At 41.6% G+C, this 16,360-nt stretch overlaps 2 protein-coding genes across 4 annotated transcripts; one reads left to right on the top strand and one right to left on the bottom strand.

Moving 5' to 3' along the window:
* Positions 1-368: 368 nt before the first annotated feature.
* On the bottom strand, positions 369-7,986 carry ndufs8b (NADH:ubiquinone oxidoreductase core subunit S8b). 2 transcript variants are annotated; one of them, XM_087829639.1, is made up of 7 exons: positions 7,877-7,986; positions 5,102-5,164; positions 4,959-5,024; positions 4,753-4,842; positions 3,943-4,115; positions 958-1,086; positions 369-807 (listed from the first exon to the last, which is right to left on the bottom strand). In XM_087829639.1, the coding sequence occupies exons 2-7, from the start codon at positions 5,148-5,150 to the stop codon at positions 676-678; spliced, it is 639 nt and encodes a 212-aa protein (XP_087685765.1). In that variant the 5' UTR covers positions 5,151-5,164; positions 7,877-7,986; the 3' UTR covers positions 369-675. The 2 variants fall into 2 exon arrangements, with proteins under 2 accessions (XP_087685765.1, XP_087685766.1); XM_087829640.1 differs by having other exon boundaries at positions 5,102-5,150; positions 7,877-7,959.
* Positions 7,987-8,388: 402 nt separating this feature from the next.
* On the top strand, positions 8,389-16,300 carry tbc1d10c (TBC1 domain family, member 10C). 2 transcript variants are annotated; one of them, XM_087829631.1, is made up of 10 exons: positions 8,389-8,433; positions 8,730-8,847; positions 10,139-10,238; positions 10,371-10,478; positions 11,103-11,209; positions 11,485-11,599; positions 11,848-11,913; positions 12,114-12,303; positions 12,503-12,660; positions 13,238-16,300. In XM_087829631.1, the coding sequence occupies exons 2-10, from the start codon at positions 8,735-8,737 to the stop codon at positions 16,250-16,252; spliced, it is 3,972 nt and encodes a 1,323-aa protein (XP_087685757.1). In that variant the 5' UTR covers positions 8,389-8,433; positions 8,730-8,734; the 3' UTR covers positions 16,253-16,300. The 2 variants fall into 2 exon arrangements, with proteins under 2 accessions (XP_087685757.1, XP_087685751.1); XM_087829625.1 differs by lacking the exon at positions 8,389-8,433 and having other exon boundaries at positions 8,648-8,847.
* Positions 16,301-16,360: the final 60 nt, after the last annotated feature.

Below are 16,360 nucleotides of genomic sequence, written 5' to 3'. Positions count from 1 at the left end.
CCATCTGTTTACCACAGCTGGCTTCAAAAACACAAGTGCGTTTTAATTTCGAAAATTAGAATGACATAGTTGAAAGTCAGTTGGTCAGTTTTCATTTATTAAGCAACTCGAAAAAGCAGATAATCCAGTGAACACTGAACAACCATATTTAATTATATATATATTTTCTATTGACTGAAAATTTCAAAGTAATTTATTTGCATCACAACTGCAACCAGCAATAGTTACACTGGAGGCTACAACCATATAACAATAGTCTAATAAACCATTAAAAACACAGTCATTAACTCACTTAACTAAGGGATTTGGTCCAACAAGAGTCAAGTTTTGGATATAATATAAAAGACAAAAAAAACACAAAACACATCTTCTCAGTTTCAGAGGTTTTCCCCCTTTAATTTCAATTCGGTTAATTACATTTGCAACAGGTCTGTCAATATCTTTAAAACAAACATTTCAAATAATATACTCTTATATTGCAAGCTTTGACGTGCTACAGCTCAACGTCAAAAAAGTACAACTACACCCAAGAGGCAAACAATTTGTGCGTTTTTTATAGAATTTCCTTAGTATATGAGGCTTCACCACTCGGAACCCGCTGGCATAACTGTAAAACTGCCAGTAATCTCTTTAAATGCATATCAGGAGGACATACGGTACCCTCCCACAGTGAGTCTATCTGTACAGATAGTCTGCTTGTATGTTGGCTGCTATCTCAGCCTCCCATCGGTCTCCGTTGTTGAGTAGCTTCTCCTTGTTGTATAGCAGCTCCTCGTGGGTCTCTGTGGAGAACTCGAAGTTCGGACCCTGAAGAAGGAATTCAATTATTTTTAAAGACATTAACTGTCTGTTTTGAAGGAGGGTTGGGTGGAATAGTGGAGTGAAAGACAGTGAAAGATCCCCACATTAGCATTTGCTTGTTCAGCTTCATCAAACTTGGAGGACACTTGTTTTTACCTCAACAATGGCATCAACAGGACAGGCTTCCTGGCAGAAGCCGCAGTAGATGCATTTGGTCATGTCGATGTCATAGCGTGTGGTCCGCCTGCTGCCATCGGCTCGAGTCTCAGCTTCAATAGTGATGGCCTGAGATCAATAGAGAAAGGAAAGGGAAGCATCATGTTTATTGGCGCAACAGTAGGAAGCATTCAAATATCAGCAACATTCATTTTACAGACATTTTGAGAACTGACTACAAACAAACAAAGAAATAATACATAATCTAGATAATGTTTTAGCATAACTGCTCAAATTGAGGTATTTCAATACAGCTGCTGAGTGAAGAGACATTACACCCCCGTTTACCTTCAGAACTGTCTCAGCATACAGCACTCTCACCCATGTTTTCTTCTGGAAAATGTAAAATGTGTACAGTGATTTATTGAAATATGTGCAACACCACATTGGGTAGAGAATTACAATTTTAGTATGACCACATTTATTCTTCAGCACAGCCTGAACTCTCTTAGGCTACGTTCACACTGCAGGCGAAAGCGCATCAAATCCGATTTTTTTGACCCTATGCGACCCATATCCGATCATGCTATGACAGTGTGAACGGTGCAAATCCGATATTTTCAAATACAATCTGGGTCACTTTCGTATGTGGTACTGAATCCGATACATATCCGATGTTTTAGAAAGCGACTGCTGTTTGAACGGTCATGTCGCATTAAATCCGTCTTTTACGTCACCGACACAAGACAGACGCCAATTATCAGCATCAGAGAAGACATCACGAACGCTTCCTGGCCATCCAGTGTAGATGTCAGTGAAACTGTTGGGAAGACAACGTTGGAGAAACGTGAACATTTTATTTCTACTGTATAATCTGCAGATTCTGACAGAAATCTGCAGCTATCCTTTGAAGCACTGCTCCTCTAAAACAGCAATAAGGATAATTATTAGGTTATCTACATTATTATGTAAATAACAAAATAACTTAAAGTAAAAATTGAGAAACGTAAAGTCCAAAGTCTTTATATTAAAGGCTATCTGTCAAACAATACTGTTTGCTCTGGGTCTAAACAGAGCGCGTTGTGTGCGAAGTCTTCTTTTGCGCATGCGGGCCGCATTAAGCATTCACACTAGAGCACGTTTGCTGTCGCATTTTATTTGTAGTGTGAACACGCAGACAAAAAATTTGGATTTGATCAAAAAATCGGAATTGAGCATTAAGACCTGCAGTGTGAACGTAGCCTTTGGCAGTGTTCATATCATTTCTTTAAGCAGTTGTCAGGAATAGTTCTTCAGGCGTCTTCAGAGCCATTAAGCTTTTCTTTGGATGTTGGTTGTCTTTTGTTCCGTTCTCTATCTAGATGATCCCGCGCTGCTTCAATAATGTCGAGGTTCAGGCTCTGGGGAGGCCGATCCATGACTGACAGAAACACACAGAGTGGAACACTATCTAGGTATGCTTCTACTGAATGGCAGCGTCCTTGGGATAATTACCATGCTGAAAAATGAAGCCTTCGCCAATCAGATCAAAATCTGATTATACTTTTCTGGGTTCATAATTACATCCATTTTGACCAGATCTCCAACACCTTTGGCTTAAAGGCAGCCCCAAACCATGACAGAGCCTTCACCGTGTGTAGACACTCACTGCTGTAGCTCTCTTCCGACCTCCTCTGCTTGTCATGATGACAATTTAGACTAAATATGGAGCCATCGCTCCATCAAACCTTTTGCCCCTGATTTTCGGTCCCAGTTCCCGATTAACTTGGCATACCTCAGCCTCTTTTCTTTGTTTGCATTCCTTAATACTATCCCTGCTAATAATGAAATGTTCCAACAGTCTATGTTTTCCCATCAAGCAATAGTTTAAACTTTAAGTTTTTGTTCTTTCTTTTGAGATATACATGTATTCATAGAACCAAAACATCCTGAATGATTAGCAATTCATGATCCACTGGTAGCTTCGAAACAATAATCTGGTTTCAAGAATGTTTCTTGACAGACACCCTACCACTGAGCCCATTTTTGGTCAGGTTTTGGTGAACAGTAGATGGATAGAGTGTAGAGCAAGATGCATTTCTTAGGTCCTGTCTCAGATCTTTCCCGGATATAAAAAGTGTCTAAAGACACAATTTAAAATGGGTTCTTTGCTAAATTGTTTGTTATGTGTAAGCTGTAGGCACAGCAACGGTTCATCCTTAGGTGTGTTTTTTAGTCTTGAATGATTCATTCATGAGTGCTAAGTGGCTTAAGAAAAAAAGCATTCCTCTGAAAGTGGTTAGGTACAGGACCAGAGTGCATTGAAAATAAGGGAAAAAGCAGCCAATGTACACAGAAACACTTTAAAAGACCTTAAGAAAGCCATTGCTGAAGAGCTCTTTAATAAATTACAAGAAAATCCTGCTGGTCTGAAGCAAAATAGAAATCAATGAGGGCTGACTGAAGACTTTTTCATAGTACTGCAGATGCAACAAGGTGCTTAGAAGCTTAGAAGCACTTGAAACCAGAGAGAGAGATTTGGTGATTATGGAAGTTATTTGTGTCAACAATACTCGGGTAGAAGGTGATGTTTAAATGAGCGGTAAATGTGTTCAAAAATATCTGCCACACTATTGCACTTGTGCCCACTCTAGCCTCAGTTTCCTGCTCTCAGCTGGAAACCTTCAGCTGCTGTGACTGGTCTGCTTCAAGGTTTCAACATGTTGTGTTTTCAGAAATGCTCTTCTTTTCTTACCGTGGTTGAAATAAGCAGTTATTCAATGTCTTTTTATCAGTCCCATCGCCCAGAGAACTGCCACTTCCAAATCCTCAAACCTGATGATCCATGGCTAACAGCTATGCCATGTCAAAGTGATGTCATTCATTTTTCTTGTTCCGTATAACGCTTTGTTTGTACTTCAGTACATCCTCTAGACAACCTCAACATGTCAAAAAAACCAAAACACAACTATCATAATAAAAGGGACTGTGTGTGTATGCGTTTACCTGAGCAGGGCAGACAGCCTCACAAAGCTTACAGGCAATGCAGCGCTCCTCTCCGTTAGGATAGCGGCGGAGGGCGTGCTCCCCACGAAAGCGGGGCGACAGAGGACCCTTCTCAAATGGGTAGTTGATGGTGGCAGGTTCACGGAACAGATAACTCATGGTCATTGCCAAACCTGCGTGAAGGCAAAGAATAAAATAAATAAATAAATAAATAATAATTAAAAAAACTTAAAGGGCCCACTGTCCCTGAAACACATTGATTTGCAAGATTTGAGTTAGTTGAAAAGAGGCCAATTACTCACCTGTACTGAGGAATGTACTGTTTAAAGGCGTATGAAGCCTGAGTTTTTGACTCATATGAATAAGATGGATGTATACTGACTTCATTAACTTAATTTCTGGCCATGATTAATAACAGTAGATAAACAAATCAGAAACTTTATATAGATACACTTTGGTAGAACTGGGTTGGACCCCCTTCTGCCATCAGAATTGCTTTAATTCTATGCACATAGATTCAACAAGGTGCTGGAGCCTTTCCTCTCAGATTTTGGTCCATATAGACATGATAGCGTCACACAGTTGCTGCAGGCTTGTCAGCTGCACATTCACATTGTGAATCTCCTGATGGATCACATCCCAAATTTGCTGTTAAACTGACATCTTTTGACTGCGGAGGTCAGTTAGGTGCTGGTTTAGTGAACATTGTTGCATTCAAGAAACCAGTTTGAGATGATTTGAGCTTTGTGACATGGAGCATTACAGGCTACAAATCTAGGCTATCAGCACAGAAAACACAATCAACGGGACCTCTAAAGAGCTCGGTCCAAAGCAGGGTTGTGGCAGCCCGGTCAGTGATGGATCTCATGTCTGTTGGCAGCTCCTGAGCATTTACATACTCTGACAGAAGAATAAAAGGAGAGAGGAGTAAGAGAGTAAATACAAATTTGGCATGCTGATGTGGTCACTGCACTGAAGATTCATATAAATGTACAGCTCTTGGTGTGTTTACTCACTGTAGCCGTCTCTCTGCACACTGAGACTCAGCGGGCGAATTGCACCGCAGCCATATCCAAATGTACCTGGAGAGATATGCACGTGTGATCTGAACATTTTGTGCACTTAAATATTACTGTGTTAATGACACCTGCATTAGTACCTTGTTTGGAGTAGCAGTGGAGAAGACGTAGACTCAGTGCTGCAGACATCTGAGCAGAGAAAGCTTTTAAAAGAGTAAAGACTAGTTAGAAGAATGAAGATTCTCAGAGTAAACGTGAAAAAAGAAATTCGCAACTGCACAATACCCAAGAGCTGCATCTGAGCCTCTACAGGCCTCAGATAGCATGTTAAATGTTAAAGTTCATGACAGTATAATTAGAAAAAGACTGAACAACTGTGGCTTGTTTGTAGTGGCCGCTAGGAGGAAGCTTCTTCTCTAAAAACAACACGACGACATGGTTGAAGTTGGTAAAGCTGCCCTTGAAGAAGACTTCTGGAGCACAGTCTTTTTAACAGATGAGACCAAAGTGGAGGTTTGGCCATATTGCACAGCACTACCTTCAGCAAAACTCAAACACAGCACAAACACTTCAAACCAACTGTTCAATCATGCTGGTGCAAGGTTGGTGATTTGAGCTTGTTTTGCAGCCACGAGAGATAGGCACCTTGCAGGTGACAAACTCCTCCGTATGCCAGAGTTTTGTAGAGTGAAATGTGAGGCCATCTGTCCGACACCTAAAGCTTCTCCTAAATTAGGCCATGCAACAGGATAATGACCCCAAGCACAGCAGCAAATCTACAGCATGGAAGTCCAGACCTCAACCTGACTGAAATGCTGTGTATCAAGGATTGCTTGCTAATGCCAATGAATTGAAGCAGCTGAAGTTACTGCTGCTAACTACTGGCTCTGTAAACTACTCATAGAATGATTGTGATGTTGAACTAAAACAAATGCCTGAATCCTACATTGTGGATATCCTACTGTGGTGATCTGAAATGTGATCTAAAATCAGAAATTTTTCTTTTGTATATTTTATTTTACGACCAGGAGTTAATATATGCTAAAGAGTATACATTTTCATTATGGTCAACAAAAACTGGGACTAAAATCTGGATTTAGATATATGAAAGCCTCTTGTTCATTTTGTGTCTGGTGCTTGCATTTATGTACTGTCGCATACTAAGTGTAATTACATAGTTATTGCCTGAGACTATTGTTGTTGAATGAAAAACTCAAAGAAGGTTTCAGCAGTGGATCTGTGTGAAATCAGCAACTTGCAAAAATAAATCAAAATGGGGGTTAGTGATTCTGAGAAAAGCAATCGCAACAAAGTTCAACATTTAACCATCTGAGCAGCTTTACTAATGAAATTATATCAGACTTCAGAATTTATATGCAGTGAGATTTACTGATCAATGATCAAAGGGGAGATTTATGTCATTTATGCCAAATGTATTCTGGGATTTGGATCCAACATAACAACATTGGATCCACATGCATATTATGCACACACACAAGCACACACGCAGCTATTACCCATTTCTTGTTTTTATACTTATTTTATACCTATATTTTTTACACTTGTTTTTATACTTTTTTTTTCCCCAGAACTTCATCAAGCATTACTTGTTTTGTTGTGTTTCTCAATGTTCTGAAGCTTGCAATCCATTTCTTTCTGTTTTATCTCCTTTAACCTTTTCTCTTGAAGAAACTCTACATTTGTGTGCAGTCTCTTATCACGCCTTGCTTTTAGCACTCTGTATTTTATCTCCATGTCTTGTAGTTTGCATTGCATCTCTCTCTGTTTTATGCCCTGTTGTTTCTTCTCTTGGAGGATTTCTTTTTTTTCCCAGAGCTTCATCAGGCTTTACTTGCATCTGCTGATTCTTTTTGTCTGTTTCTTGGAGATCCCATTCTTTTCCCTCAATAATACCTCCCTTTTCTTGAAGCTGGTAGGTCTTTTTTTTTCTTTTCTTTTTTTTTTTTTTTTTAATTGGGCGCTCTTTTTCTCATTTTCTTGCATCAGGAACATAATTTTCAGGTTACTGCAAAAACACTCCCTTTTCACCTGACTGTAAAGGGTTCGCTCAGTGGAGCCAATATTGCAGCAAATGTTTTTATAAATCGTATTAACCCAGAAAAGCTTCTCTACAACAAGAGAGGAGTGAAAAAGGGAGACAGACTGCCAGCTGATCCCAGTCATCCTGTAATCTGGCGCCCAAATCCCAACTATTACGTTAGCGATTTGCTACGTTCACGGGACGCTGTTTGAATCGGAAGAAATGCACTCTCGGATTATCCCTCGATTATTGACCAGTATTCGCCGTGTAAAATCGTAAAATAAACAGGAAAGTCGATCAGCTGAAAAACCTATAAGCAGGGACATTACATAAAGACCTTAGTATTTCTTAACATGTAAAACCAGAGAGAAATCAGTCGATTGCTTTACTGTATCGGTGCTAGTATAAAAATACTTATACGATCAAAAAACAATCCACCACAGAGGTTTAATCTGAACTACCTGTGTTTTTCGGACCCATGAATGACCAGCTGTCCTGACCAATGACAGGATAATGTCTTTAACCCTGTCGCTGGTTCCAACCTACAGTCTACACGATTCACCTGAACGCCTCCTTTCAAATAGTATAACAGTTAGCAAAATTAGGCTCTGGTACACTAATGCTGCCAAGCTAATTTCTTTAATTAAGCTTTATTTTAGTTTTTATATATTTCCGTTCAGATGAAAAATGTTTTAATGCGCTAAGCATTCCTCATAAAGGTAAACTCATCGGTCAGCAACTTTGCAACCATGTTAGCCAGTTAATTTACGGTTATCTAATATAATGGAGCTAACATGACAAAAGGATGAACATAGCCTATTCTCAGTGCTAGCTAATTTGCGTCATTATTAATGTAAATCTCTTTTAGACTTACCACTGGCACAAGTTTATGATGATCAACACTAAGGAGGCAATAGTCCCTAAACTGTGCAATGCTATTAATGCTGCATTCAAGGCCTCCACGTTGATGTTGTATTCACTGTCACCTAGGAAATCACCACATTATTTTACCTGCCATTGAAAGTAACAAGTTATTTAATTTACCTGTCTTCCTAAAGTAAGCATAGGCCTTCTTCTTTTCCCCCCGCAATTAGGAAGTCCTATAAATGACAGAAAAGCCCCAATTGCACATTTATCACTTATATGTGATGACTGATGAATCACATTTAAGCAGTTTAACGGCATTTTCATGACAGTCAAAAAAAATAAACCACTCCATAATTTTATCGTCATTGTTTGTGACGCGGAAGTTTATGTGAAAACTGCATTTGCGACGGTGAGAAATGAAGGCGTGGTGAACAAATGAGAGCATATGAGAGAAAGCAAGAGAGAGAGAGAGAGAGAGAGGAAGTTTGTCTTCCTCTTCCATCACTGGAGGATCACTTCACCTCTTCAGCAGCCAACTAATCAAACAGGGCGGAAATGTAAAAGGTAGTCACATTTAAATGTATATTTTAAAAGCTTTAACAGCTGTGGTTATGTTTATGACTTAAAATCGGGGGCTGGGGGACTTGGTACACTTCTTTACTCTCATTCTCAACTTGGAAAATGCAGATTTCATAGATCCCGAGTCAAATAAGAGAGAGAGGGTGAAAACGTGCACAGAGACGTTTGCAGAGTGGGGTTAAGCTGTTTACCATCTTGGATGTTTGATATTTTAAACATCTCTGACGCACACATCCTCATCGGTTGCATACTGGATGACGAGCCCATCCTCTTTTCTTTAGCTAAGATGTTGAATTCTTCGAGTCCAGCCCAGAAGAACCTCAGTGAAGAGGACAGCTCGGGATCTGAACCGGAGACAGACCGCTTTGGCTTCATCTTAACCAATGGGTCCACAGCTGGGTGAGCACATCCACCTTGCGCCTTGTGTACTCTTACTGTGCTGTTGGTGATTTGTTCAAAGCCAGGGATATGATCTCTAAGCTTTCATTCGCCTATTAAAGAGATTTTTTATTTTTATTTTAAAGGACTAAAAGACGTGCAGGGCGAACTTGTCGAGATCACACAGATCAGATCAGAAAGCCCAGGGACTTTGGTAATAGTAAGGTTTGCACCTGCTGTCAGAAGATATCATTTGAAACTAAATATTAAATATTATCAGATAATTTAATGGTTGTTGCTTTGTCTTTATATGAGCAAAGACAAAGGTTCCAGATGAGCTAAGAGTTTCTAATGTGGGCACACAACACCCCCTGAAGCAGCACACAAAGTAATTTTCCTCCATGACAAGACCAGGAAGTGTTGAAGCAGTGTTTAAATCTGCCGATTTTAAGAGACAGAGGAGCATTTGCACCCCCCCCACCCCCACCCCACCCCACACACACACACACACACACACAGGTGGACTAAATGCCATTAATAAACAGTTAAAAGACAAATTGTTAGAGCAGAAATGTTAAGATTGAGAGAAAAAGTCACACAGAGTGAAAGAAAGGAACATTCAGGCTACACTGGTGTAGTGGAGAATGTGTAAGAATGCAGGTCAGTTGGAAACACGTCAAGAAACAAAGAAATCAGGATGACCCCTGCAAATAACGTGGCTTTACGGCAGTTTCATAAGCAGAGCAAAGGGGGAGGAGATGCTTTAGAATGATTTAGCTGAGCGTATCAGTGAAAAAGCCAAGTAGTTTCAACCACAGTGGGCCTTCTTCAGGACGGAAACTGCACAAACAGATTGTTTACACTTGATATTCTTTACATATAATCCACAAAAAAAAAATATTGCAAAAAACATGATGACTGAACTGAAAGTGGGTGTGTGTACCTGAAAAATAAAGTGCAATTTTACTTTCAGAATCAGCTGACTGTGCGTTTGATAATAGTCCTGGCAGGGGATTGCACACGAGGCGGCGTAAACTAAGCATTAAAACTAACTGAACAAACTGCTACCTGTCATCTTTACTTTCTTCATTGATAACATCCTGACCTGTTGCCATAGAGACTTCACACTGCTAACGTGTGGTTTTCCTGTTTCCTGTCTTGTTTTCGGAGCACTGTGTGTCTGTAATGACAACACACTAAACAGTGTGCAGCGACACAGCACTACAAAGGTCTCCAGAATTTATATTGTTCAGCAAACAGGTGAAACGTGTCAAAATACTTACCTGGTGATTCATGTGCTGTGCTGTGTCAGGAGTTTGGGCCCGCCACCTGAACTGGTCAGGCAGAGGGAGGCCAAGTGGATAAAGATCATTGACCAATGGGATCGCATCTTGTCAAAGAAGAGCAGTAAGGTGCGTCCCGTCGAAGATGCCCGAAAATAAACCCTGGCACCAAATGATGGGCGATGGGCCTTTTACATGACAGACATTGTGACACATCAGGAAAAAGCACAGTAACAGTTTGTTTTCCGGGTCTCTCATCAGGTCAAAGTGCAGTGTCAGAAAGGAATCCCTGCCTCGCTCAGAGCCAAGTGCTGGCCTCTGCTGTGCGGAGCTGCCAACAGGATGAAACAGCATGAAAACCTCTACAAGGCAAGAGAAAGAAACACTCTCACTGGGATGGTTTAAGAAAGTGCAAGAGTGCTGGTTTACTATTTGGCCGGCAACATGTTGTTCACGAGTGATTGATGGATCTAAGTGAGAAATTTGGGAAACTACATACTCATAGAGCAGCAACATCACAACATCACGTTCCCTAAATCATGCCGTCTTTATCATTCGTTTAACTATAAATGGGACTATAATTGTATTTTGCATTAAATACCACTTCAGATTAGCGACTAAGGCCGTAAACCTATCAGGAAATAATTTAATATGACCAAGAGGGTCATTTTCTAATTTTTTCTACGCAATCTGACTTTTTTTTCCACCAGGAGTCTTCCTCTTCTGGCAATTAAACAAAATGCAGGTTTAAGGCATTTCTACAGCTGTTAGACCTGGAGGCTATATTGTCCATTGTTTATATACAGTCTATGCCTGATCATCTATATATTCTGTTCTAAGTTGTGGGATCTTGTGATCACTGTTTTCTTATATTTTATTGAGTAAAAGTTAAATTATTTATAATATTGAGAAACAGACTAACTAACTTAAAATTTTAAAGACTCAAAAGTCTATTGTTTGGTATGCGTTTTATGTTTTTTGTCTCTGCATCAGACTCTGGATGAGCAGCCGGCTCTGCAGAGCTGGGTGGATGTGATCGAGAGAGATCTGGACCGGCAGTTCCCTTTCCACGAGATGTTCCAGTCCAAAGACGGACACGGGTAGGCGAGGTTTCTGCTATTTGTTTCTGAAGCTGAGAGCTGCAGAATAACCATACAGTTTATTTAGTGTTCAGCGTGGCTTTCCAATCTTTTCATAGTTTCCCTGGTTTAGCTTTCACAGTTAAAGGCTTATTCAACAGAACAGCAAACAGTCTCGTCACTTGTCTTTCTTTTTCTTTCTTTTCTTTTCGTTATTAAATGTATAACTCTTGTCAAAGGTGACTGAAACCTCTGGCTGTGTGAGAGATGATTGTGGTGTGTGTGTGTGTCTGCAGGCAGCGTGGTTTGTTCCGGGTGTTGAAAGCTTACACCCAGTATCAGCCAGATGAGGGTTACTGTCAGGCTCAGGGGCCGGTGGCTGCAGTGCTGCTGATGAACATGCCTGCTCAGGTAAAGGCCATTAACAGTTTAGCTTCGGTCTGATAAATCAGCTGCAAAGACATTAAAATAATTAGATTTCAGTGGAGAAACAACAACCTTCGTTTAAGACATCGACTCTACCTTGTTTGTTTCATCGACCTGTTAAGCTTTTTATTTCAGAGGTATAACAGTATTAATGCAATCCTGAGAATACAGTGCTAATTTTCTATAATACGGAGCAGTTATTGGCCTAATGTTCACCTTTTGTAACCTGGCAGGAGGCCTTCTGGTGTCTGGTTCAGATCAGTGAGCAATACCTGCCCGGATATTACAGCCCTCTGCTGGTGAGGACATGCACATCTTTTGTTTTTTACATTTTTTACCTTTTATAATACATATAATCAACACGTAGGCAAGTAGATGTTGATTTCAAGGCTGATTCTTGATAAGTTGTGCTATAAATATAACCCAAAGACAAAGCTGAATCGTGTGTTGACCCTGAAAGCTGGGCAGCTGTCTGAGCCTACTGTGGTGTGCTGTGTAGGAGGGAGTACTGTTCGATGCGGCCATGCTGACCTGGGTTTTGAAAAAGACGTGTCCAGCTGCACACAAACATCTGCAGAACCACGGAGTGGAGCCCCTCATGTTTGCCACCGACTGGCTGATGTGTCTGTTCACACGTCACCTTCCATTCAACACGCTTCTCAGAGTCTGGGACCTCTTCTTCTGCTATGGTAGAGCTGACCTCAGGCTAACACAACCCCCTTAGGACTGGCAGGAATAGCAGCTTATTAAAAGCGATGGCTTTGTCCACTATATATATTAGTGTTTAAATATCTGCACAATTCTTACATTTTTGGTCACTGCCATCATCTACGTGATATGTAGCATTTTCACCAGGTCTTCCTCTTTCGCCCTCATCTTTCCTCGCAGGGGTCCGGGTGCTGCTACAGGTCGCAGCGGTGCTGGTGCGCCGGGTGTTGGGTCGAGCTGAGCAGAGGAAGCAGTGTCAGGGCCAAATGGAGACTCTGGAGAAGTTGAGGGGTGTTAAGGAGGAGGTCCACGATGAAGACGACGAATTCATAGCAGAGGTAAGATTTCGATTTTTAAACCTGATAGGCTTATAGAGAAGCATCTTGTTCTCTACCAATTACCTCAAGATAACAGCTTTCATTTGTAAAGCAACAGAGCAAGTAAATTAAACTAATCATGGCCACAAATAGTGTAAAAAGATATACCTCAAAAGCAAAAACCTTTCAAAAAGATGGCTGCAAACCGAAGAGATGAGGCAAATAAAACCCTGAAGAGTAAATTAAAAACATGTTTCTATCAATAACTTTGTTTTATTTTTTATTTTTTTACAAAATGGCACTATTCTATCAAATAACGTAGATATAAATCTTGGTAAGTTACTAAAACAGCTCAGCCATAAACATGTCTGATCCACTGTGGCATGAACGTGGGAGCTCTGGAGGTATCCTGTGGTGCTTGGAATTAGTGTGTCAAAATTGCTCAATTGGATTATGATCAAGGAATTTGGAGGTTAGGGGTAACCGTTCAAGGCTCTTTGTGGTGTTCCTCAGGGATCTTTAACAGGTTTTGTATTGTGGCGGGACACACTATGTTGTTGGGGTGCAACTATCTGCAGAGTTTCCCTTCTTGTTTCAGGTGTGCTCTGTGCCACTGTCGGGTAAAGATTTGGAAAAGCAGACGGAGAAGGAGCTGGAAAAGTGGAGGAAAGAAAAACCATCGTCCACGTTTGACCCCAGAGGTCGCTGCCATGGATACCGGAAGGCGTGGGCTAGAGCTCGGCAGCATGAAATTGAGAAGGAGAGGAAAGAGAGAGAGAAAGGGAACCTCTCTGTCCCACTAACTCGCTCAGCCTCCTCTCTCTCACTGTCTCCTTCCCTCCTTCACAAGAAGTGGAGGAAAGCGGGAAAAGGGAACACAGTTGACTCTGAAGGCAGTAACAAAGTAGTGAGGCATCTTTCAATGGGAGGAAGGGAGGACTGGAAAAGCTGGAATGAGTTTGACTTTAAGAAGGTACAAGGAGTCAAAGAGGAGGAGGATGTAGTTTCAGAGGGACAAAAAGAGGGACAAACTGAACAGAAGGAAATTTCACAGACACCTGACAAGATTCAAGAAACCAAAAATATCCAAACAGAAGAAACAGCAGCAGGAAAGGAACAGACTGAAAACACGGAAAAAGGAGTTGCTGAAATTGAGGAAAGCAGTGTCAAAGAGACAGAAACAGGTGATGTTAGAGAGATGGAGAAAAGTGTTGTCAGGGAGATGGAGATGAGTGTTGTCATAGAGACAAGTGATGTCAGGGTGACAGAGACAAGTGTTGTCGGGGAGACAGAGACAAGTGTTGTCAGGGAGACGGAGACAAGTGATGTCAGGGAGACAGAGACAAGTGATGTCAGGGAGACGGAGACAAGTGATGTCAGGGAGACGGAGACAAGTGATGTCAGGGAGACAGAGACAAGTGTTGTCGGGGAGACGGAGACAAGTGTTGTCAAGGAGACGGAGACAAGTGTTGTCAGGGAGACAGAGACAAGTGATGTCAGGAAGATGGAGACAATTGATGTCAGGGAGACTGAGACAATTGATGTCAGGGAGACAGGGGAACGCAAACTCAGTGATATGGATCAAACCAAGCTGACTGAGATAAATGAAAGCAAAATGCTTTCAGAACAAGAAGAAAAGATAGGGTCCAAAGATAGGCCAAATCAGACTGTTGAAAATATTATTCATCCCCCTGATTATGCACCTCACTGTGAAAAAGAAGAAAAGCTGGACGCAGAGAGTGAATCACAAGTGCTAGAAGAACAAAGTCATATAAGCAAAGACCAGGAAGTAGAGCTCAAAGACACAAATGAAGAGGCAGAGAAACACGTGGTTGCTGTGGAGGAAAACCACAGTGAGACACCGAGAATAGCCGAAGCCGATACAAACACAGAGGACGAGATGCAAATAGGTGTAAACGCAGGCGAGGAGCAGAGGATACAAGCTGACGTGAAATCAGAAGAGAGTGCTGACACTGAAAGTGTGCAACAGGTGGAGATGAACACAGACGTTACGGAGTCTAAAAGTGAGACAAGTGTGGACACAGACAGAGGTGTTGAAGCTTTAACTGTTGATGATCAGAATAGTGTAGCAGAGGCAGAAACACAACAGGAAAAGGAAGAGCTGATCGAGGAGACAGAAAAAGGTGCACTTGAAGTAAAATACCACAGTACTGAGTCATTAGTACAAACAGAAAAGGAAGCAGAGTCCCACACCCAAAGAGACACAGAAAATGAGGTTCTGACACATAATCAGGAAAATTCAGCCACACAGTGCGATACAAAGGTAGAAATCACAGAAGTAGATTCAGAACAACGAGTAGATTCAAAGACAGAAATGGAGCTAGAAGAAGAAATATTAATGCTGTCTTCATCTGATTGCACTCAACAAAAAGAAAGCACTGGTGCAGTAGATGATACAGAGACTAAAGCTGAGATAACAGTAGGAAAAGACACAGTGGAGGCGTCAAATAAGGCAACAGAAGAAATTATTTTGAATGTACACTCGGAGGCACAGGTTGAAAGTGATTCATGCATCTGTACTCAAAAAATAACAGAGGAAACACCAACAGAAACTCAGACTTATGAGAAGCCTGCAGACTCTGCAACACCCATGGAAACGGAAGAGTCTTCAGCACCAGCTGATCAGCTCAACCACACCAGTGAGCCTGATGAGGAGAGTTCAGTACAAATTAGTACCTCTGAGACACAAGCACCTGAAGAGACAACAAGCCAGGTTACTGTGGATCCTGAAGACTCAAATCAAAAGGTTCAACAAGTGGAGCCCGCGCAGGAGGAAGAAATTACTGAAAAGGTTAAACAAACTCCAGCAGGAGAGGACAATGTCTTCATTTCTTCTGAGCCAACAAATGTTCCCCAAGTCCAATGTTGTCAATCTACAAAAGAGCCCCCGGTACAAACCCCTGAGCGTCGCAGCAGTCGATCATCTGCTGATTTCTGCGTTCGCAAGTCATCCACCTCACGTAGCTCCAGGCTAGCCCGCAGGCTTTCCGAGGATCTCTTCACCACCCCCCAGAAAAGTTCAGAAAATCAACCAGAAGCCAAACTCACAGAGTCACAGTGCAATCCTAAAGCTGTGACCTCAAAACAAGCTGCTCTTGATCTGTTGCCGCCTGCAGCAGCAGCAGCAGCAGCAGCAACAACAGAGGAAGCCCCCACACAGCAGCAGCCACAGCCCGACACCCCTAAACGTTTTGGTCTCTTCCGCAGACTGAGAGGTGAGCAGCACAAAGACAACAAGGCTAAGAAGGCACCCAAAATGCAAGTGCCGAAAATCTTGATTCAAGACTTCAGTAATATGCCAGGGACTGGGAATGCAGCTGAGGAAGAGGCGGAGGACAAACTGAACTCCAAGGAGAGGAGGCGGCGGCGGAGGGAGCAAGAAAGAAAGGAGAAGGAAGAGGAGAGGTTGAAAAAGAAGAAAGAGAAGGAGCTGGAGAAAGGGAAGGGAAAGGAGAGGAGGAAGCCACAGACGAGAGGGAAAAGTTTTCAAGTGCAAAAAGAGAAAAGTAGTGACGCCGCTGCTCATTCTGCAAAGACTGACTCACAGACAATTCACAGACATTCTGCTGGTTATGCCGAGGCTTATTTTTGACATTACTCAGATTCTGCATCACTGCCTTTCTCTCTTTGAGCTCCACATTGGTGGATATGTGGAATTCTCTCATCCTAAATATTTCTCATACTTGAACATTTCGACATG

This window comes from Neolamprologus brichardi, chromosome 2 (genome assembly GCF_056152115.1).
Source record: "Neolamprologus brichardi isolate AB-2024 chromosome 2, ASM5615211v1, whole genome shotgun sequence".
Lineage (NCBI taxonomy): Eukaryota > Metazoa > Chordata > Actinopteri > Cichliformes > Cichlidae > Neolamprologus > Neolamprologus brichardi.
This window is presented reverse-complemented; position numbering and strand designations above follow the sequence as displayed.

Coding starts and splice junctions, on each gene's coding strand:
- ndufs8b (XM_087829639.1), bottom strand. CDS start 5,150: ATGTCTGCAGCACTGAGTCTACGTCTTCTCCACTGCTACTCCAAACAA. Junction 5,025..5,101: donor CCACTGCTACTCCAAACAAG/GTACTAATGCAG, acceptor ATATCTCTCCAG/GTACATTTGGATATGGCTGC. Junction 4,116..4,752: donor TTGGACCGAGCTCTTTAGAG/GTCCCGTTGATT, acceptor GCCTTCACGCAG/GTTTGGCAATGACCATGAGT.
- tbc1d10c (XM_087829625.1), top strand. CDS start 8,648: ATGTTTGATATTTTAAACATCTCTGACGCACACATCCTCATCGGTTGC. Junction 10,239..10,370: donor TGTCAAAGAAGAGCAGTAAG/GTGCGTCCCGTC, acceptor GTCTCTCATCAG/GTCAAAGTGCAGTGTCAGAA. Junction 10,479..11,102: donor AGCATGAAAACCTCTACAAG/GCAAGAGAAAGA, acceptor TCTCTGCATCAG/ACTCTGGATGAGCAGCCGGC.